At 45.9% G+C, this 22742-nt stretch overlaps 1 protein-coding gene across 1 annotated transcript in view; it reads left to right on the forward strand.

Annotated features, from left to right (window-relative positions):
• Nucleotides 1–22742, forward strand: part of LIN7C (lin-7 cell polarity scaffold C) — a 189897-nt gene that overhangs the window by 138400 nt on the left and 28755 nt on the right. Inside the window, exon 4 of the mRNA XM_078684205.1 lies at nt 20973–21182. Coding sequence (XP_078540331.1) covers nt 20973–21182 — 210 coding nt within the window. The remainder of the gene's footprint in view (nt 1–20972; nt 21183–22742) is intronic.

A 22742-nucleotide genomic window follows, 5' to 3' on the forward strand; every position in this document is an offset into this window, starting at 1 on the left:
AGTTGCAAGACCGCTACCTCCGAGACCTCATTCGGGAGCAGGTTCCGAGTGGAGACCCCTCGTTAATCTTGGGGGGAGACTTCAATTTAGTCTGGAACCCAGCGGTAGATCGCAGTGAGGGCTCCTTTAGCGGACCAGGGGCTATGTCCTCAGTGCTGCGCAAGCAGATTGATGACCTAGGGCTGCTGGATGCTTGGCGCTACCACTCCCCAGACCAAAGGGGCTATTTGTTCTATTCACATGCACACCGCTCGTACTCCCGGATCGACTACCTTTTTATCTCCCACGCCCTCTCTCGGGACGCCCTTGGGGTTGCTATGTCTGACATCTCGCTCTCTGTTCATGCCCATGTCGAGCTGCTCCTGCCGGACCCGGCTGCTTGCCCCACCCGGGAAGCGAGGTGGCGCCTGCCGCCGGGTATCCTCCGGGATGCGGCCAACGTAGAAAGCAATAGAGAGGCCATTGACTCCTACTTTGTTACCAACGACCTACTGGAGACCCCTTTCCCGGTGGTGTGGGATGCCTTCAAGGCCACGATACGGGGACATATTCCGTCACTCTCGATCGCACGAGCTCGCGAGGCTCGCTCACTGGAGACCAAACTGGTGGGGGACATCAAAAAGGCGGAAGTGCGAGACCAGGCCCATTCCACCCGTAAATCAAGGAGGCAACTGGCCAATATCCGAGGACAACTTAGACTCCTCCGCACTAACAGAGCGGAGAATTCTCTCTTGGCATTAAAGCAGAGATATTTTGAAGGAGGTGATAAGGTTGGGAGGCTGCTGGCGGGACGACTGAGGGCACGCGCGGCCAGGCACATATCGCCAACGTCCAATTACCGGATGGGACCAGGGCTACGTCAGAGAGGGGCAAATGCGAGCCGTTTCAAACCTACTACTCGGAGCTATATCGGGAGGAGGTACCCCCTCTAGAGGTAATTGAGGAGGTGCTGGGAAAGAATTCCGGGACGCCTCTACACCCGCATTACGCAAAATCTTTAGAAGAACCCATCTCCCCAGAGGAGATAACGGGGGCCATGCGGGAGCTCCCGCTGGGGAAAACCCCAGGGCCTGATGGTCTCCCCCTATCTTTCTATCGCATGTTCCAGGTGCAGCTTCGGCCACCTTCTTAGGTTATATAACTCCTTTACGGATTAGGTGGGAGGGACCTGATATGGGTATGGCGGAGATAGCTCTGATTCTCAAGCCCGGGAAAGACCCTGCCTTATGTGCGTCATACCGCCCGATCGCCCTGCTTTTTTTTTTTTTTTTTTTACATTTTTTTATTGAAATATTAAACAGAAAAAATAACAAACTACACAAGGCATAAATACGGTAAATACACAGTCATGGGTCCATGCGGTAGGCGCTCCAGCGCTGCGTCATATATAATACATTCGATATCCGTAGTGGGGGGGGTAGCGAGGAAACCATCAGCAATACAGTAAAAAGTTAATACTTGGAATGTCAATTAGGGGGACAGGGCAACATCAGGAAGCAAATCATGTGGGGGGGTGCATATATTCCCACGATATTAGTTCCATTGTGACCAAATTCTACTCCATTTCTTGGGCCTGCCCCCTGACAGATACAGTTTTCTCCCTAAACATGCACCAATCCATGTTCTCCTCCCATAATGATACAGTGGGCGGCCTATGGGAACCCCAGAGCTGTGCAATATCCCTTTTTGCGATCATATTACCAAGGGTCGCCCAGTTGACCTGCGCCGTATTGTAATCATTGGGTTCCCAGACATTCAGGAGACAGCGCCTGGCTTCGGGCAGTAGCGCCACACCAGTGACCCTTTCCATTACGACACGCACACGGGACCAAAACTCAACAACCTCCGGGCATTCCCATAGAATGTGAAGGAAGGTGCCAGTCATGCCGCAACCACGCTTACACAAATCATCCAAGGAGTAACCCATGCAAACCAGACTCGGACCAGTGAAGTACACACCATGGAGGATCTTAAGTTGAACAAATCTAAGGCGAGCAGGTATGGCGACCTCCTTGGGCGAGGACAGGGCGGTTTGCCAGTCCTCATCATTCAATCCTAGACCGTCGGCGGTCCACGAAGCCCTTAGGCGTACAAGCAGATCAGCCCTATTGTTTATCAGCTTCTTGTAAATCAAGGAAATTGTGCTATCGGGCACATGTCCATCCAGGATACGATCCTCAAGAGGTGAGGACTCAGGAATATCTGTACCCACAGCAAAAACCGACAATAGGGCATGACGGACCTGGGCGTACCTGAAGAATTCCCTGTCACCGAGTTCGTATTCCGCCTTTAGCACCGCAAAGGTCTTAACGTCGCCTTTAGACAAGAGATCCCCCACCTTGCTAATACCAATCATATCCCATTTATCAAAACCTTTAGTGCACCACAAATTACCCAAACCTTCAGACGCATACAAAGGGGTCGCGCGGGTAAGTCTATCACTCCATCCAAGAGCCGCATTCGCGTCGTGCCACACACGTACAGCAATTTTAGTGGGACCAGCCAGTGTTTTACAAAGCCTCTTGGAATACAGCGCCCTGTTGAAGTTCCTCCCCGGCAGAAAGTGTTTATCCATTGCAAAGGCCGGGGCAGGACCGGGAGCATATGTTGCGTGATTAACTGCACTTAATTGAGAAGCCCAGTAGTAACGCCTGATGTCAGGGAGGGCAATGCCCCCGTCATACCACGGAAGTGTGAGTTTAGACAGGGCGATATGTGCACATCCATCCCAGACCAGTCGCCTTTGTAAATTCTCCACCTCTCGAAAGTAACCCGAAGGAACGGGGTCAAATGAGTTCTGGAGAGCATACAAAAATCTAGGCAGCGACATCATTTTAAAAAGCCGAGCGAGCGGCGACAGTGGAAGCCGACGCCAACGTGCAACATCAAGCTTCAGCCTCTGGAGAGGGGGTAGCAAATTACGCTCATAGCGAACAGTGGGATCCAAGGAGACATAGATCCCCAGGTATTTAAAACCAGTCTCAGTTACTTGAATTGGAAATCTACGAGGCAATGGGGGGAGACCACCAGCCAAGACGTAGACACAGGATTTAGTCCAATTAATAATGAGACCCGAGTTCTTTCCGAAGGAAGTCAGAACATCGAAGAGCACATTAAGGGATTTCTGAGGCGAGGTAAGATATAGGAGGATGTCATCTGCGTATAGCGAGATACGATCCTCAAAATCGGGAGCCCACCGAATGCCCTTTATAGAAGGCTCCCAACGTGTAAAAACACCGGATACCTTCCCGTTAACCACCACCTGAGCAAGGGGCTTCTCATAAAGAAGTTTCACCCAAGCGATAAACACCGGGCCGAATCCAAACTTTGAGAGGGCCGCCCAATGGTAGGGCCATTCGATGGTGTAGAAAGCCATGGTAGCGTCAAGGGAAGCTAAAATGGCCGGCTCAGTGAGCGTCTCAGCTCTCGCGAGAACTCCGTGGAGTCTCCGAAGATTAAGGACGGTGTTTCGAAGTGGGATGAAACCCGACTGATCCAGATGGACCAAGTCCCCGATCACCTTAATCAAGCGATTAGCTAACAATTTAGCCAGAATTTTGGGTTCGGCGTTAAGCAGTGAGATGGGTCTGTCCGAGGCACAGCGATCACGCGGCTTACCCTCCTTATGGATGACCATGATGGTGGCGAGTCGCTGGTCGGCAGGAAGGGAACCGAGTCCAAAGCCTCAAGGAACATCCCCCTCAAGTAGGGCGCCATTTTGTCGGGTCGCAGTTTATACAGTTCAATGGGTAAGCCTTTGGGGCCCATTGCTTTGCCAGAGCGGAGAGAACGTATGGCCACCGCGACTTCGTCCAGCGAAAGGGGTGCGTCCATAAGGTCTCTGTCATCGTCGGAAAGGCAGGGTAACGCAATGTCCCGAAGCAACAACCGGGAGTCATCCTCGTCTCTATCACAGACCGAGGCATACACGCTTTTAAAGTGGTCAACAAAGCACTCAACAATCCCGACTGGGTCAGTAACACTCTCACCATCAGGCCTCTCAATCACAGGGACAACACGATTCACTCTTTCTTTCTTATCCAGCCACGCAATCAGTTTACCAGCCTTGTCCCCCACGTCATACAACCTGCCCTGTTGCTCTCTGCTCATCACCTTAGCCGCGTCAGTGACGAGGGCTCTGTAATTGGCCTGTTTCAGACTGAGGGAATGCAATTTTAAACGTGTTACTCCAGAATCAAGATCATTCTCAAGTGCAGTTATGTCAGCTTCAAGGCACACAAGTTCCTCATCTCTAGCCTTCTTGGCAGCAGCTATCAGTGACAGAGAATGCCTACGAATAACCGTCTTGAAAGCTTCCCACAGTGAAACAGAAGAAGAAACAGACCCCACTTTGTCATTAAAGTAATGGTCCATAGCTTTCACAAGTTCAGAACGGGTTTTAGGAGTACGAAAATACCAGGGGTTAATGGTAGCCACTCTACCCGCAGTGCCTACCCCAACCTCAAACCGAAGCCACAAGGGGGAATGATCAGAGATACCCCATGGAAAATGACGAACCTCACTGATGGAGGGGTATTGGGCCGATGGCATTAAAAAATAGTCTATCCTGGAGAGACTACCATGTGCCCCAGAATGGAAGGTGTATTGAAGCTGTGTAGGGTGCATCAACCTCCAGCTATCTATCAGCCCAAAAGTTTCCAGTAGGTCACTCAGCCACATATGAGATCTAGCCAGATCCCTGGGGGGAAAATGGTCAGAAGTGCCAGAAACAATGGAGTTAAAGTCCCCACCAAGGATAAGGAGACCCTCAGGCAGCCCTAGTATAACCCTACCCAGACCAGCATAGGTGGAGGCCTGTAGGCCCGGAGGGATATATATCGCGAGTATGGACAGTGTTTTCCCCTCCCATCTACCCGTGAGCGCTGCGTAGCGCCCTCTGTCGTCAAGTATTACTTCATCAATTTCAAAGGGGAGAGAAGACCGGATGAGAATGCCAACCCCCCTGGAACCAGAAGTCAAACCAGAATTAGTGACTAGTCGGTATCCACGCCTGTTCATGGCTTGACACGTGTTACCTATCAAATGCGTCTCCTGCAGAAGAACAATATCGGGGAAATGGCGTCTGAGAAACTGCAACACTACCCCTCGCTTTATCCTGTCTCCCAACCCATTAACATTCCAGGATAGCAGTCTCAACTCACCACCCCCCATCCCCGAGAAGGAAGCAGAGCACCCCACACACGAAACCCAGAGACCTGAGCAGTTAGAAAAAACAATACAATGCCTTGTGAAAAGAAACAGTCACACACATCCCCCCCACAACCCCCCAACTGAAACCCGTTACAACGCCCCCCACCCTGCACCCCTGCGTACGACTCAAAAGCCACCCCAACTTGCATTGTGCCTGTCGCCCCGTCATAAAATTACTCTACACAAAGAACCCAGGAGGAGGAAGAGTCCCTATTCACCCCCGCCACCCTCAGGCCAATCTAAAACAAGAACAAAAGAACCATTGTCCAGACTCAGCTGAATAGTTGGAAAGTTCAGACGTCAGGGCCCACAATGTCACTCCTGCTCCAGCGAACCGCCGTCGGCGCCGCCGGGGTGCTCAGTTCGATCATCCCTTTTTGGCAAAGAATCAAGCCAGTCACTGACACTGTCCGGGCGGTCAAAGAAAAACGTTTGTTCCTCATACTCGATACGAAGTCTGGTCGGAAACAACATGGCGTACTTAAGGCCTAGGCCCCGCAGCCGTCTCTTGACTCCCTGAGACCCCATTCTCTGCCTTTGAAACAGCGGGGTAAAGTCAGGGTAAAAGTTCACGGTGGTATTTTCAAACTCCACAGGGCCCTTGTCCCGGGAGGCTTGCAGGATAGCGTCCCTATCCCTAAAGTGGAATAGTCTAGCAATAATGGGTCTCGGGGGGGGCACTCGGCTTAACCTTCCCGCCTGGAACTCGATGTCCCGCTCAACCGCAAAGAATTTAGTAAGTCCGGCGGGAGCATGATAGTTCGAGACCAGATCTTCCACAAGGAGGTCGGTTGCAGAGGTCTCGGGATTTTCAGGGACCCCGATAATGCGCACGTTGTTGCGACGGGCCCTATTTTCATAATCCTCCAGACGACGGGCCATCATGTCATGAGAAGAACGCAAGTTCCCGATCTCAGTCTGAACGTCCGTAACATCTGTAGTCAGGCTGGAAGTCTTCAGATCCAACGCCTTGACCCTCTTGTTGGTCTTTGCCAGGTCCGCTCTAATCAGCGTAACATCAACGGCCACCGTATCGATCTTGGAGGCAAGTGCCTCATATGTCCCATGGAGGCCTTCATACTGGCGATGGCGCTCATGAAATCTTGCAACAATAGTTCCGAGGTCGCATCAGAAACAGCCTTAGGATCGTCAGGCATACGGCCTGCAGCACTGGGGGACCCCTTGAAGTGGGAGTAGTGATCCATAATATTCGTCTGGGTTTGTCCCCCACGGAGGGGTGTCTTAGTCTTCAGTTTCTCCGCATCGGGTTTGGTGGCCATATTGGAAAAAGGACCCCGGAGGGGCCCGCACGACCTGGTAAAAATGGCCGGTCGTGATGCGACCAAAGAACAACGAAACTGGGCCAAATTAGCGAAAATGCCAATAATGCTGAGAACAAGGCGATCCGCTGGGAAGGCACACAGCAGTGTGGAAACACCAAGCAGGATCAAGGGTAGATCCGAGCAGCGTTTCAGTCGATTCGAGCCGGGAGTAGGCAAGCGAAACTGAAAGTTAGGCCGAGGCCGTCTGGGGGAGAAACCCCTCTGGCCGTTGTTGTTCAACTACTCCTTGGCCTGCAGAGCAACCGGGCCCCCGGTCACGTCTCGGGACGGGCCGCAAAAGTTTAAGACGATGTAAAAGTGGATCCCAACGTCCGAATTCGATTCTTCAAAGAATATTGGGATCAGGCCGAGTCTGTCTTCAAAAGCCCATATTCAAAATCAGGATGTAGTAAGGATATCTGCGAAGGGCGGCGCGGGTCTCGGGAGCTGTGTGCTCACGCGACCATCTTGGATGCCCGCGAAGTTCCTTCCCCGATCGCCCTGCTTAACACTGATTTTAAAGTATACACCAAACTGCTGGCGAGACGTCTGGATCCCCACATGCCGGGTTTAGTAGACCCGGACCAGGTTGGCTTCATCCGTAACCGACAGGGTGCGACAATGTGCGTAGAGTGGCCCACCTGGTGGGCAAAGCACATCATTGGAAGATACCGGCCTGCCTTCTATCGCTCGATGCGGAAAAGGCTTTTGACCGGGTGGACTGGTCCTTCCTGCGAGCGGTCTTTAGTAAGCTGGGAATAGGTCAGAAGATGATAACCAGGATCATGGCGCCGTACCTTGCCCCGCAGGCCAGGATCCGAGTCAATAGCCAACTCTCAGTGCCGTTCCCCATCTCTCGGGGCACCAGGCAGGGCTGCCCGCTCTCACCCCTCTTATTCGCCCTTGCAATAGAGCCCTTAGCGGATTGGATCAGACAGAACCCCAAAATACATGGTATCCGCATCGGGGGACGCGAGAACAAAGTGGCGCTGTTTGCGGACGACCTTCTCCTTATGCTGACAAACCCTCGGGACTCCCTTCCGGAGCTGCACTCAGTGCTGTGCCACTTTAAACGGGCTTCAGGTTTGAAGATTAATCATAGTAAATCGTGGGCCCTCAATCTCACCATTCCGACGGACGAAATACCCCCTCTGGAAAAGCTTGTCCCATACCGGTGGGCAGCTCAACATATACGATACCTCGGCCTTCAATTAACTCCCTCCCTGGACCGATGGACACAAGCCAACTGGCGAAACTGTAGGCGATCGGTACTTGAAGATCTGCGGCAATGCAAGCCGCTAGTACCGTCGTTGCTGGGCAGACTCAACGCTATTAAGATGTCCATTCTCCCCAAAATTCTATACCTTTTTCAGTGTCTTCCCACACCCATTCCGCTGCACCATATACGTGGCCTTCAGCGTGAACTCACCAAATTTATTTGGGGGGGCAAGAGGCCTCGATGCTCCCAGTCCTTCCTGATGGCGCCACGGGACAAGGGGGGCTTGGCGTGCCCCAACCTGGTGGATTATTACTGGGCAGCGCACCTCCGCTTTATTGTGGAGTGGGGTGTTACGGAGAGTGAGAAGGGATGGCTACATATGGACCGGGCAGTGACCTGGACGTACCATCCAGGATCTCCCGTGGCACCATAGGGCGGCGCGCTCTCGGAGCGCTTATATGGCTATGCCAACAAAAACGGTCCTGGAAATCTGGGACAGGATAGCGGTACACAGGGGCCTCACGACCTTCCCTTCGCGCACACGCCGATTGAGGGGAATCCGTCTTTCCCACCGGCCCACCGCACAAGTGCCTTCAGCAAGTGATCACAAGGGAACTGTAAGGTGCTTACGGACCTGTTTGAGGGTGGCTCCATTAAGTCCTTTGCCCATTGCAGAGAGAAGTTTCGAGTCAACCTCGACGCGGGGATGCTATACGCCCAGCTGTGGCATTGGGTGTCTGAAGGCGAAACATACCAAGCGGCCACGCGTACCTTCACCCTGTTCGAGCGACTGGCCCGTTCCTTCACTGACTCGAAGGGTCTGGCCTCGCAGATATATCGAATCCTGCAACATCCAAAGACGCCTCCCGTTCAACCATACCAACAACGCTGGCAGACAATGTCAGGCACGGACATCGCTCCGGCGCAGTGGCGCCTGTTGCAAGATATTTCCAAAGTATACCGTAGCATCCCGCAGCCTGAGAATGCCTATAAGATCATGACCCAGTGGTATTATACGCCACAGCGCATGTGCAAAATGTTCCCTACCTCCTCTCCAATGTATTGGCAGTCTAGGTCTGCGATCGGGGATTTTATCCATATCTGGTGGGCGTTTCCGTTGCTGGCCCTCCACTGGCAGGAGGTCCTAAGCCACATCAGGGGGGTCTTGGGGTTCCCTCTGCCTGAGGTCACGAGCACACTTTTGCTGGGTATAAAACCTGCGGGCCTGGGGGCACTGACCTGGAGCGATTGGATTCTGGCGCTTCAAATGCTGGGAGCGGCCAGGGAGCTGATAGCCTTGTATTGGAAAAAACCAGAGGCTCCTCCAATCGCAGCCTGGTTCGTGCGCCTATGGCATGTCATCACAATGGAACTCTTTACAGCTAGGTTGCAAGCCCGGGACACGCGCTTTAAGGCTGTATGGCGACCTCTGGTTCGATACCTATGCAATGTAGAACATGCGCATCATATGCCTGCTAAGCTTTGAGCGCTGCGACTCTGAGGACTCTGTGGCGCCCCCTGATCCCAGTAGACTGCTGTCATAGGCGCCCTGAAGCACTCAGCCCCAGCTTCCTGGAGTGCTACCCTAGGTGCCCCTTGCCCCACTTCTTTCTCCTTTCTCACGCTTTACTTATTCCTTCTGTCTTTCTAGATCTATTCTCTTTGCTCCTCCGCTACTGTTACAATGGTTTTCAGTTCGTATTTGGCCCTAGGGGTCGGGCTATTACTTGAATGAGACTAAAAGCCTGAATACTAGACCAAAGGACGCGGCCGGCCCCAAGGGGTTGTAGGCAAAACGCTGTGTTAAACTGGGAGTGAATGACTGGTCTTTTGCAGACACCACTGCTTTTCAGTAACGCGGCCGGCCCGGTATGGGTTGTAGGCTTAACGCTGTGTAACGTTATGACTTGACGTTTGAAGAAAAAAAAAAAAGATTTGAAATAAAATTTGAAGGAAGACTCCCTAAGGCTGTCAGGCCTTACAGTATTAATCAAAAGAGAATGGATCACTTGTCCTGTCAAATCAGGGTCTTTATTTAGAATATATAAAAACCCTCAAGTAAACGTACACAGGCCATTGGCGGTGTATGTTAATTATCCGCCTGTTAATTATCCGCCTAAGTGTAACGTTCCTCAGAAGCAATCAGATTCGGTCGCTTTTAAATGAGAATGATTTATGCATTTAGGTAACGCAGTAGCCGCTCTTATCTAACCGGGAGCATTGACCCTTGTAACACGGGAGGTGGATACTCGATCAGTTGAAAATTAATTGGTATCCCATACAAACCTTTGTGAGAGCTACTAAAAGACCCCATGGGGTGGATTGCCTCTTAGAGATGTTGACTTAAGGAATGAATTGGTTGAATTGCCCTAAAGTCCTGAAGAGGCCTGAACTAACATATAGGCTGAAACGCGTCGACTACATATAATAAGGCATCAACACAAAAAGATTGTGATATAATATATGTCATTACATAAAGAAGGAGCTTGATATTAGTTAGAGGGAGAAAGGAATCGACCCTTTGAAGCCCTTATTTGCTTTGTTGTTGATGACCAGATATAGGGAATGTTTTGACATAATTATAGTCAACGTCCCTGTTTTTGAAATAGATGTGGGCTGTTTAGACCAACAAATTGGTTTTTGTTGAAAAGTTTTTTGTATGTATTGTATAAATTGTGTATATGTATATGTGTGTTTTTGTACAAATGTTTTGTAAAAATATGTGTTACCAAAAAATATGTGTTACAAAAAAAAGAAAATAACAAGCTCTAACTGATAATAAATAGCTTCAATATTCCACTTTGAGTGATTGGTGTAACCTCAAGTTACATAGGAAAACAAGTTTTTTTGATTTAATTTTGATTTAATTTCGTATGACCATTATTACAGGTAAGGAAAGGACAATTAGTGGTGTCTTTTCTATAATTAAGTTATACTGTTCAAAACCTTTATCATAGGCATTGTTTTTGTTATAGTTGCTTTATTCCCAGATGCCTTTGGGTTATTCGGGTTCCCCTGTTTATATATAGAGTAAGTGTAACGTTCCAGCATCATCATAGGGTTTTGGTTTTGAATATACTGTCCTCCACCTGGAGGTCTTACACCAACTCATTCAGCATGGGGAAAACACATTGGGCCCTTGGAGGATGAGAAATGGACTTAAGCTCTGATAGCTCCATGAAAGTTGATTCTCTCTACTAGATGCCACCTTATTCAGTTTAAATATCTTCAAAGAACATACCTTCACTCCAGAAAAGTGTTGGCGTCTGCAGTATGGCCCTGACCCCAAATTCTTTCTGTGTGGGATGCCAGAATTTCCTCCACAAAATATGGGCATCCATCAAACAATTTTCACACAGTCCTAGGACACCGTGTAGATCTGAATACTGAGAAAGTATTGTTGAATATCCTGGAGGACAGTAGCTTCATATGTGCTGAAAAAATATTGCTCACTCTCAGACTAGTCCTGGGTAAGCGGGGTGTATCCTAACATTGGAGAAAGTCAGCCTCTCAAGCATCATTAGGTGGAAAAGGGGACCTGCTGCACTCTGAGTTCCTTGAGATACGAGGATATGGAGTGCCCCCAGAAACATTGCAGGAGGTGGGAGTAATAGACGGCTGATATGGTAAGAAAAAAGGACTTATAACTGGCTAAGTCCCCTCCCGCATGGGGAATGAGAGAAACAAGAATGAAATAGAGTTGGTGCTTCAGATTATTTTTGTGGGGGGGGGGGGGGGGCGCTGTCCAGGAAGAAGGCAGCCTCATTGCATCACTGATTTTGTCTCTATGATCGTGCTTAAGGTGTATGATGGCTAAAATGCGTACTATATGCATAACATGTTAATAGTGTTAATTAATCTGGAAAAGGTAAACAAATTGACAGTGATGGCCAGCTTGGTGTATCCAACCTTTGCTACATCATAGTCGACCTGGAATTGGGCCTAGGAACGGGTCACCCACGAGTAGTGACTTTTGATTGGCACTTTAGTTTTTCTTGGAGCATTTTGCTTAAAACTTTATACTTTTTACTGGGTTAAAATAATTTTGGTGTTTATTTTCCGGCTGCATTTTTCTTGATTTTTGAAAATTCATTGTGTGATTTATATTATGTTGCATTTTAACATTATAATTATTTGGTACTACCAAATACTTTATACACTTTTCATACGTCTATCTGCTGTGTTCCACAGCAGCCAGGGGTTGAGTCCAGGTTTCTTTTTAGGCTGGATTTTAGACTTGTTAATTGGGAAGGACTAAAATCCTCGCTGAGTAATAACCCATTTTCTTACACTGGATGTCAGCTGATCCCTGATCGGGGGGAGCAACACCAAAAATAATGATAATCATGTGGGGCACTCTATAATCTGACTCTGAGAAAAGATTGCAGGTCCACAGATTCAAAGGGCTTAGCTGAGACAACGAGTTCTCCCGGTCCAGCTGCCTGGCACTCCTACCAGGTCCTGGACCACTGAAAGAATAGCTGGGCCCATGAAGAAATCAAAATGTTAGAATTGATGCAGAGCAGGAGTGTGCTACACTCAGGCACATCTCTGTGTTCACCTGCACTATTAGACATAGATTTCTTGGATGGCCATTCTCTGATAGTTAGTGAGAGGTGGTACAACCTTTAGGTACTCTATCAGTATTTCTGTGCTTCTTGGGCTGGCTGGCATGTTCCATGTTGGCAAGGGCAGTAGCACTTTAGCCGGGACCTTCTGGCTTGTTCATAGCCAGCTGGAAACTAGCAGCACTCATTTCCATGTTGCTCCTATTTGGAGCATCTTTCTTGCTTAACCAAGATAATTCTGGTTGTTCTGGAATATACGGTACAAAGTTGGGGCCTCCTTTTGCTTTGAGGATGGGCTCAGTACATTCAGCTAGTTGCCCCACCTGCACTTTTGCCCGGTTTTAAGAATACCAATGACCAATTTTCTTTAGTAAATTACGGATCAGTGCCACGAGTTCAAGCGTTCCCTGCATTGTCTGTATTTTTTAAAGCTAGTAGCTAAGGAAATAGAACCATTCTTAATGTTAAGATTTCCTGATGACTAACTAGTAATGTTACAAATACCCCATTCAAATGTACCAATTTTTTTATTCCAGAGGCCTGTATGACAATTAGTGCTATTGCTTTCTAGATATTACTGTGTTACAAGATATTTTTCCTGTGCATTATGGAAAGGAAATTGTAGCAAATCCACCTTTTCTGTATGGTTACTCATTATTTTTCGCCTTTTCTGTACCCTGTTTTTTCTGGACTTAAAACTCTGTCTACTTTATCCCTGTTAAACAGGAGTAAACTGCCATGCTACCTCTTTAAACAGCCCTGCTTAACAGGACTAAAATGCCTGTGCTCCCCCTTTAAACTTGGTTACATTATCTTATACCTGGTTGACATAATTAACTTGCCTAGACGCACCTAATATATTGCACAGAAAATGCACTCTGGTCTGAACATTAAATGTTACAGGGCTCGAAAAATCATACAAATGTTACTAGACCTGCAGGTCTAGTAACTTTAAAAATCTACTCAACCTCACTGTAATGTACTTGATCCGTGAACTGGTCTCAATGCGATTGTCACACAGTTCACTTTGCAAAATCCTCTAACTCAGTCACAGAAAGAAAATTAAATATAGGAAGACAAACTCACTTTGACCTTTGTCTCTGAAAGCTAAGCCAATGTGACAAGATAGCAAGATTTCAAGGCATCTTTACTGCTTGTACACTTTGCGAGCAATAACGAAGCCTTTAAATCCTATCTTGTCTCATTTGCTTGGTTTTCAGAGATAGAGGTCAAAAGTCAGTTTGTCTTCCTACATTGACTTTTCTTTCAGGGACTTAAGTTAGAGGATTTTCAGCTAGCCAGAACGGGCGAGTAGGCCCTAAAAATAGCTTGTCCTGATTAAATGTGGCATGCCATAGCGAGCGGGTGAGTGGATTTTCCGAGCCCTGTGCCACCTTTGGACTGCATCTCCTATTGTGCCATCCACAGATTGGGCCTGTGAAACATGATTTCAGGCCCTACCATCTGTAGTTTGACTGCAGCACCCTAAAAACCTGTCAAAATGTTTTTTTCTAAAAGGCATGAAACCTTGCTAGTAAATATGAATAAATCACCCCAAATGCACCTTGTTGCCCACAAGGTAGGATCCCTGATATTTAAAAGTGGAGCATGTGCAGTAGTAAAGTTGGTACGTTCCTCTGGTTTATAGTCCCCAAAAGCTGGTTTTACTAGCAGGGCTGTAGCTGGACCATAGCAAATGTCAAAGTACAGATTATAAACATTACTCTGTAACTTAAGACAAAAAAACTAGAATAGTCATTTAAAGTCTAGTTTTCATATTTATTAACAATCCAATTTATTTGTGAAGGTAAACTTTTAATTAATATTTAAGAAATGTAGCTTTTAGGAAGTTAAATGTTCTCAGACTAAAGCTTCTGGAGTCTATTTTGCCTTAGCCTGCCAGTAGTTGCCCTGCCAGTGATTGCCCTCGGTGAGATGGAAATACTGCTCCTAATGGAGCACCATGGCTTAGCCTAAGTGAAAGGCTGGGCTGGGCTGGGTGCAGGAAATGTAATCCCTATCCACTCAGGGAAAAAAACTTATAGTGGGCCCAGTAGTTTTATTAACTTAAAATGGATGTGTGAAGCTTGCCATTAGTGTAAAAGGAGACCTGAGAAAGGGGAAGCTTTTGTTGCCCTGGCCATCTTGAAGCTACTATAAAAAAAGAAAATGTGCAAAATTGGAGAGTCCCAGAGGGCATTATGGTGCGCTCCTCTGCGAGCAGGGAATATTATAACATATGAGGATCCTGCAGGTTTAAAAACAAAATTGTATTTCCTTTGGAGGGCTGCCCAGTGCCACCCTTCCACTCCCCATGCCTCCTTATGTTTGGGGCAGCTAAAGGCTCCCACCCCTAACTGCTCTGTATGCTCCTGTGCAGCTTGCACCTCCGTTTGCAGCCATGGGAGTCTGTAGAGTTTCTCTCCCTGCCCGCTTCGGCAGGTCTTCTCAGGTAGCATAGCCACTACCATTAAGGGGGTGTGACAGCGGTCCCTCCTTCTCCTCTGCTTCGGGTGGCCAGAGTGGGGTCCCGGCTCCCTTTTCAATTAAAACTGCCTAGGAGTTTGGGTGCCTGGGCCAGCTGAGAGTCCTGGAAGGGGACCCCAAGCACACCTTCTCCTCCTTGTAAAATTAATAAATAAATCTTGTGCCCTCCCCTGGGCTCTGACCCACCCCGGAGGTAAGTGGTGAAATAGCAGCGGAGCCACTGGAACTTTGCAATGTCAAAGGTGCTCCTTCTTTAAACTGCCATAACTCAGGCTCAGTTGGGCCGCTTTTGACAATCCTGGGCTCATTTTACTCCTGATGGCATGCTCTAGCCACCTAGGGCAGTCACATCAGACCTCTGCACCTCCACAGCGGCACATTACTCAGGAAGCTGGTTCTCCTATTTCCCTGTGCCAACCTCACTGGCCCTTGGGGAGACCCACTGGTCCTGGGGCTTAATCCTTGGTCCTTTGTAGGCGTCAGGGGGTTCGTTGTTCCAATTCTACTTGGCGGCCCAAGGATCCAACAGCAAAGCACAAAGAAATCACTAGGCAAAAGTCTCCCCCTAGTGAAAGAGTTTTCAAAGGGGAGAGGAAGATGCCAGAAGCCAGCCCCCCTGGCCAATCCTATGGTGGCAGTTTCCCCCTCCATCCCTGTCCCAACCCTCCTGCACAGCATGCTTGGACAGTTCAAAATGGAATCATTCAGGAGTCACTAGTCACATCGCATCTGAGGGCCTCAGCTCCACCCCTCATGGAAATCACTGTCAGGGCCTTTCTCATTAGATTTTCAACGGGGAGTGCCCTTGTTTGTTGGCTCCAGAGGTCTCCCTCCTTTGTTCAATGGGCTTGGTTAGGCCCATCCCTTGCATATTTTGATAGCTGATTGACTGATTTATTCATTGATGCAGATTATTCAATCCCATCCCATTCCTCTTCGGGAACTGATAGAAGTGTCTAAATATAGCGAGGGAACTTTACATGCTGGGGTAGTTGCCTTACTGATTATGCTGAATTCATTGGCAGCATTTGATATGGTCCCTCACTCAATGCTGTTGAACCTTCTCCAGGCTATAGGAGTAACAGGACAGGTACTGGACTGGATAACATTCTTAGCTTAGAGGAGCCAACAAGTTTGAATTCCTCCTTGCGCTAACACTCCATGTGTTGTTTTGGTGGGAGTCCCCTGACTCAACTTTCAGAAGCTTTGGGAGCAAAAGTGATCTACGTGGATTATACACAACTGCTTTTCTCCTGGGATTAGGAAGTTCAGTCTAAAGGTGCTCAGATTAATTTACTATGGTTTTTCAGTGGTTAGCTACTGCCCAACTCAAAAGCAATGAAGAGAAAACAGAAATTCTCTTCTTCTGGACGTTTCCGTCACATCTTTTGCAATCCTTTTGGCCAGATCATATATCTCTCCTTTGACCCCAGCATGATGTAGATAAGGATCTGGGTATAACATTGACACCCGACTGTGTTTTGGACCTCAAGTAAAGGGGTTAGTTGGCACGTGTTTTGGAATTATGAGGTCCTTAAAGAAATGTTTGCCTCTACTGTTGTCCTCAGTTAAGAAAATGGTCATCCATGCACTGATCACTTCAAGAATTGATTACAGCAGCGCACCATATTTGACCTACCAGAGTACCTAATGGACAGATTGCAGGTGATTCAAAACGCGGCGACTCAACTTGTTACTGGGAGAACACGAATGTCGGGCACTTTACTGGTTGCCCATCAGAGGAAGAGTGAAATTTAAGACCCTTGTATTAGTGCATGATGCCTTATATCAATCAGGCCCAGCCTATCTTAATGGCAGATTCTGTTTTCACAGTCCTCCAAGACAGCTAAGAGCAGCCAATACATTTTTGGCAGAGATACATCGGATCCAGCGTGTAAAAATAGGCGGAAAGTCGATATTGTACTTTGGCTCGGCTGAACCTTATCTCATATTCTGAACCAGCAGCTTTCATGCCAGGACACTCTGTCAAGTAGCTGTACATGCTGTAAAATGAGATCATCATCAGCTGAGTAAAGCACTGTTATTTGCTCTCTTTGTCTATGCAGGCCTTTGTTCCTGCTGCTGGAGAGAAATTTAGTTAATTGGGCTCTGATCCTGAGTTGAGCCAGAGAAATATGACTATTCTGGATGACCCAAATTGTATTCAGATATCTTTGTGGCACTTGCAGATTTGATTTTCCTGCACAAGTTACACTCCAGTTGGTTACGTCACTGGTCTCTGTAGGCCAAAGGGTAGCAAAACTGCACTCTAAGGCAGTTTTCTTCCTATGTGTATAAATAAGTATCACTACAGATACAACAATAAATTGCACTGACTTACCGTATTAGTGTACACTAACATGAGAAAGTATATCTCATGTCATTATTTAATCCTGCAGAGTCTCCACTGCGTCAGGCATTCTGTGTGCAGTTACCGGGCTGCGCATGATGGTGGTCTTCCATACGCAGCCTCCAAACATTTGCATGCCTATTTACTTGTAACCGGCCAAGCCCTCCTTATCTTTGCTGCATCAAATCAGCCTTATCTTAAAAGGCAGATACTGGCGGTAAACAAGCACAGTCCATTTGCCATATGATTACGGTGGGTGAGACACATGTAGTGTGACTCGCACACAGTAAAAAGTCCAAAACCGGGTGATCCAAAAAGCAAAAAATCCAGGCATACTGTAGGGCTGGAACCTGATTGCAACACCACCAGAACCAGTTTGGGGTGGACACAAGGTTGAGTAAGGTGTTCTGTGCGATTGCAGTAGGACAGGCAGTAACTTCTGAAAAGATGTGGTTATCCCTTGGAACATTTACCTCTTTGGTTAGGGTTGTCCAGAAGTCATCCATGGGCTCTTGCAAACTGTAAGTGTAGCACCCCAAGGATCACTACTCAAAAAAATGTCTGGATCTGTGCAAGATGAGAAGAGGACTGGACCCTGCTTTCTGTAACTCGAGAGGAGCCTTGAGGGACTGGACCTGCTCCTTGTAACCAGGACTCATAGGGTCAGGTGGCTGACCTCCTGTGTGGTCACAGTGACACAACAAGCCACGAGAGGCCATTTTCCTGAAGCGACCAGTTCCAACTAGACCTGTACTGGAAATTGCTGGCACCCTCTCCTGACCCCAAGTTATGTCCCTAAGGTCTGGGAAGGCTTCGACGTAACCCAGAAGATCTGCTCCAGAAACCCTGAAAAGTTGAGACTTAGAACATTTTTGGACTTCCGAGCCATCACAAATCTCAGCAGAGCTTGTGACAAAGGCGTCAGATTTTGAGGCAACTTCATTGTATACAGCTTCTGGCTGTCCCGCTGAAGGATTTTGAGTACCTTAAAAAAAGAAGCGAGTCAGGAGGTTAAACTTTCTGATCAAGACAAACCCGCTTGGGGTATAAAAGCGCACCTAGGTCCTGGTCTACTTTCATAGACTATCCTAGGTGCTTTTTGCAACTATTTTCACATAAGTATTTTAAAATTCATATTTCCACTTTCCCTTAATGGATTTTTATCATTTCAGTGTCTTTTTTTTTATTAAAATGTACTCTATTCTAATTTTGAATTGGTATTTTTGTTTGATGCTTTTACTTTATTACCGGTTTGATACTGCATACAACATAGATTATCAATACTTTATTAAACATTTTCCTAAATTAAGCATGTTTCCTCTATGCCCTAGTTTCTAGGGTTGAGTTCAGGTTAATTTTGTGACTTTTGAGCTGAAATGGCAAGTTAGTTTTGATATTTCTTTGGGTAGGTGACCGCCCACGCTGCATAATAATCACTTTCTTACTGAAGTACTGTACTAATAGAGAGTAAATAATCCCTATTTTAATGAATGTATGAGGACTGCCTCTGTGCATCACCGGGTTTCTACACTTGACCTCAGTGTCAGAACATTTGTCTTTGATAGTCATGCAAACACATGGGATCTTAAAGTATGTTTTTAAATAAATGTATATATGCAAAAGTAGAAATAGAAAAGTCCTTTTTTTATTAAGCAAAAGTATATTTTGGTAGACTTTCTGTCAGCCAATTTGGTCAAATAGTTATTTATTTATTTTTAAAGAAGAAAAAGGAGCCAGTTAGAATTTGCAAAGTCAATAGTGTAATACAAGTGACTGCGACACTCTTTCGCAATTTAAAAAAAAATGAAAATTAAAAAAATGTTGCTTGATAGACGGCAGCCTTCAGTAGGCGAACACTAACACTGCCATGCCCTTGTAGTGGCTGGTTACTGCAGGTATTTTTCCAGCTCCCATGAACAGAATGAACACTAAATCTGGCCGTTTCCCCTTTTCAAGAACCCTTTCCAACTTTTCAAGAAACATTTCATTCGATATTAGAGTAACAATTTTTACAGATGTCATCTCTTTTTATGAAATAATGTTTGTGTTTTAGGAAGTAGGCAGAGAAGGAACCATGGTATATCTCCATGATATTTGATTTGCATGTGAGCCTGATTCTAATCTTCCTGAAGAATATCCACTCTGTGTGACCATGTCCACTAGAACCGTGGCTGACGAGGAGAAAATTAGACTTCATGCCAAGCAAAAATAACTTTGAAGACACCATGAACTATTGTTGAGCAGGCAGAATAGCTGGAATAGCAAGCTCCTTCTAACACAGCTCAACCCACGACCTATGAGGACTAATCTAGAATGAGGTTCTGTCATGAGGATTACCACCACTCGCATAAGGTATTGAGATCCATGATGTTTAAGAAGTGTACAGTTTTACAGCGCTTTTACCATCAGTGGCACCAGTCTTAATGGTTAATGCACACCAGTAGATATTCTAATTCGCTTATGGGGGTTCCACTCTGGACCACAATGGCTGCTTCAACATACACTTCTGCCTTGTGTCAGAAGGTATTTTCCCACATTCATTGATTCTCCATGCTCCTGAATGTCACTATTGGATTATATTATTATAATTCATGAAGTCTTCATTAGTCTCAAATGATGCTTCCTCCACCTAAAACGACATTAGTGATTTTCTAGGTGCTGCGTCATTGGACAACCTATAGCACTGTGTTGCCTCTTGTTTCACTGTTGGTGAAACGAGCCCAGGAGCATTTCTGGACACCTGGTTCATTGCTGCACCTTCTCAGCTTCTTAAGAAATGCAGGCCACCAGACCAAAACTCCCTTGTATCTTCAATCTCGACACCAAATTGTCAGCATATTGGCTATGATGTATAGCTGTGTCACAGCTAAATTACCTACAGACTATCCAGTTAAGGAGAGGTAGCATCCGGTCTCTGTTAAAAGGAAAGTACGAGATAATCTGCTACTCCTATGAAAGTTGCAAGTGCTGCACGCTTGCTTGGCAGGTCCAACAGATCCTGGTTGGATTTCCTCTATTTTTATGGATTAAAGCAGTACACTGGGGCCAAAGTGTGCAGAGGTCAAACACCAGCAATACCGGTCAGCAAACAAATTGAAGTGACAATGCAAAAAGAGGCATTTTCTCCTATATACAGCACAACATTCTAACACTAAAATGGAGCCCAATAGCTCGGGAAGTCACAATCCGACTAATATAACATGTAGGCAATAACGATGTTCTTTGTCCCATAGTAACATCCTTTGATACTCCAGAAACGCAATCCTTATTGGACAAATATCATTAAAATAGATACTACCACCCTTTAGAAGAAAGCTACTAGAAAAAAAAGAGAAAAGATTACCTAATGAACTTCGAGATATATTAAGGGTCTCGCACGTAAAGCACAATGTTGCAGCCAGTCAGATGACCAATACTTCTATCTTCTCTAGGAATGTTGAAAGTTCAACTAAGATTGTGTTTATGTGTGGTGTAAGAGTGTCTGATGGCGCAGGGCAGTACAGGTAAAACAACCCCTTTTGACCATAGGATTTAACCCTATTGTAGGACTTGCATGCTACAGTGTTAGTGTTATTCTTTCTTTACCATTTTGCTAATGATTCACAGACTAACATGGTGAAATATTCAACAGTATGCAAGTAGTCGAGGTAATTATGTTAACGTAATTTGTGTTTTACTTTGGTATTTTTTTTATTTTTTTAGATCAGTAACTTGTTTGGTATGGAATACGTGGGATATATTTAGGCTGTGTAAAGAATGTGCCATTCTTTTTTAATAATTTACAAAGTTTGAAACGTCTCCTTGTCTCCTTGCAGGCCACTGTAGCTGCTTTTGCTGCCAGTGAAGGCCATTCCCATCCAAGAGTAGTCGAACTGCCAAAAACAGAAGAAGGTCTTGGATTCAACATAATGGGTGGCAAAGAACAAAACTCGCCGATTTATATATCTAGAATTATCCCTGGTGGTATAGCTGACAGACATGGAGGATTGAAACGTGGTGACCAGTTACTGTCTGTAAATGGAGTGGTATGGTTTTATTTTGTAGTTTCATTTTATTTCTCGTCGTCCGAATTTTTTCGTGCCGAATGATGTGCTTTTTGTTGAATTAAGTGGTCAAAGTATAAAAGTTCTTTTATTTGTTTGTTTGTATGACATGTTTCCTGGCAGGATTTTAGGTACTAGAGAACTTAAAAGAAGGGAAAGTAAAGGCTAAGCAATCCTTTATCCTGCTCCCCTTTGATAGAATTTTTTTTCATGCATACGGTTTTCATCAATTTTTATGTTCTCTGCACTCCTTGCCATGTTGTTGCTACCTATGGAAGATAGGAAACACCTCTTGTTCGTGTTTCTAAATACGCAGTCTCACTGTTTAATTCACTTGTGCTCCCTTTTACGCTATCAAGCATCTCGTGTTTGACAAACTTCAGTTTAGCATGTTTACTCCCTGTTTATCACGGAGTCAAGGCAAGGTTTGCAGAAGATTGTCTTAAATTTGTATCTGAATCGTCGACAATAGAGTCAATACAGGGCCTTCGTTGTCGCTTGGGAATATTTCATAGACAAGGTTACTATTGCATTGTAAGTTTTCTTTTCACGCTGCGTGTTCTTTTCTGTTTTCTCACATGGTATATTATAGGTTTGTCCGTCTTAGGCACACCGAAGGCGCTTCATTGTTCAACCATTGTGACATATTTGTAGATAACAGTTATTTCTCACTGTTTTGTAATGTTTGTCCCCATTGACCAGAATGTGCTTAGTTGCTCACCTGTTTGCTAAGTTCTAATATTTCTGGCTGTTTCTTTTTGCGATTAGATTAGATTTTTCTTTAACTAAAGCTCCAATAAGATAAAAAATAAGATAAATAAACGTTTGCAATCGATAAATATAAATATGTATATTTTAACACAAGATATGCATAGTGCATTTTTATATGTTGAATTTAAATGCACGCTTAAATTGGGAAAGTGGCCAAAACAGGAATGAATTAATTGTATTTAGTCATACACATTTAAAATCTATATGAACTAAAAGAAAGCATTTTCATGAAACAGAACTATTTTAGTTCGGCTCACTTGGCGTGTTAGTTAAAAAGAGGAGGCAGTATGTGATCGTATTCTGGTCTTATGCTGTGTGGCTGTTAAAGATATCCTTGCGTAGGAGATATTTTTTGCTTGAGAAAGGGTGTTCTAGAATGATTTCCTTGCAGTGATTTCTTTAAAGCTAAACTCGCACTGCAAGTAAATAATGCAGCTTTTCTTTAAAAGGGTAAAGATAACACAATCTTGGTTTTCAGAACCCTTTAGTTTCCAAACAGTACTAAAACCGGATAGTGGGGGCAGTGCTTAATTTTTAAAAAAAACAGAAGTGCAGTTGCTGAAAATGTTGCCAAGGAGGCCACAGCTCACTTTTTCCTCCGGTGAGCCCAACTTTCAACAATCTCACTGCCTCAACACTATCTTCTAACCTTGATCTGTTGTCTGTCCCCTACGTCTTTGCTCTAAGAGTCTATCCTCTCACCTCTAATTGTTTTCTATCATCTTTTCACACCTGGTGTATTACCTTATTCCCTGCATTTCTGATTTGCCC

Source organism: Lissotriton helveticus, chromosome 3_2 (assembly GCF_964261635.1).
Source record: "Lissotriton helveticus chromosome 3_2, aLisHel1.1, whole genome shotgun sequence".
Classification (NCBI taxonomy): domain Eukaryota; kingdom Metazoa; phylum Chordata; class Amphibia; order Caudata; family Salamandridae; genus Lissotriton; species Lissotriton helveticus.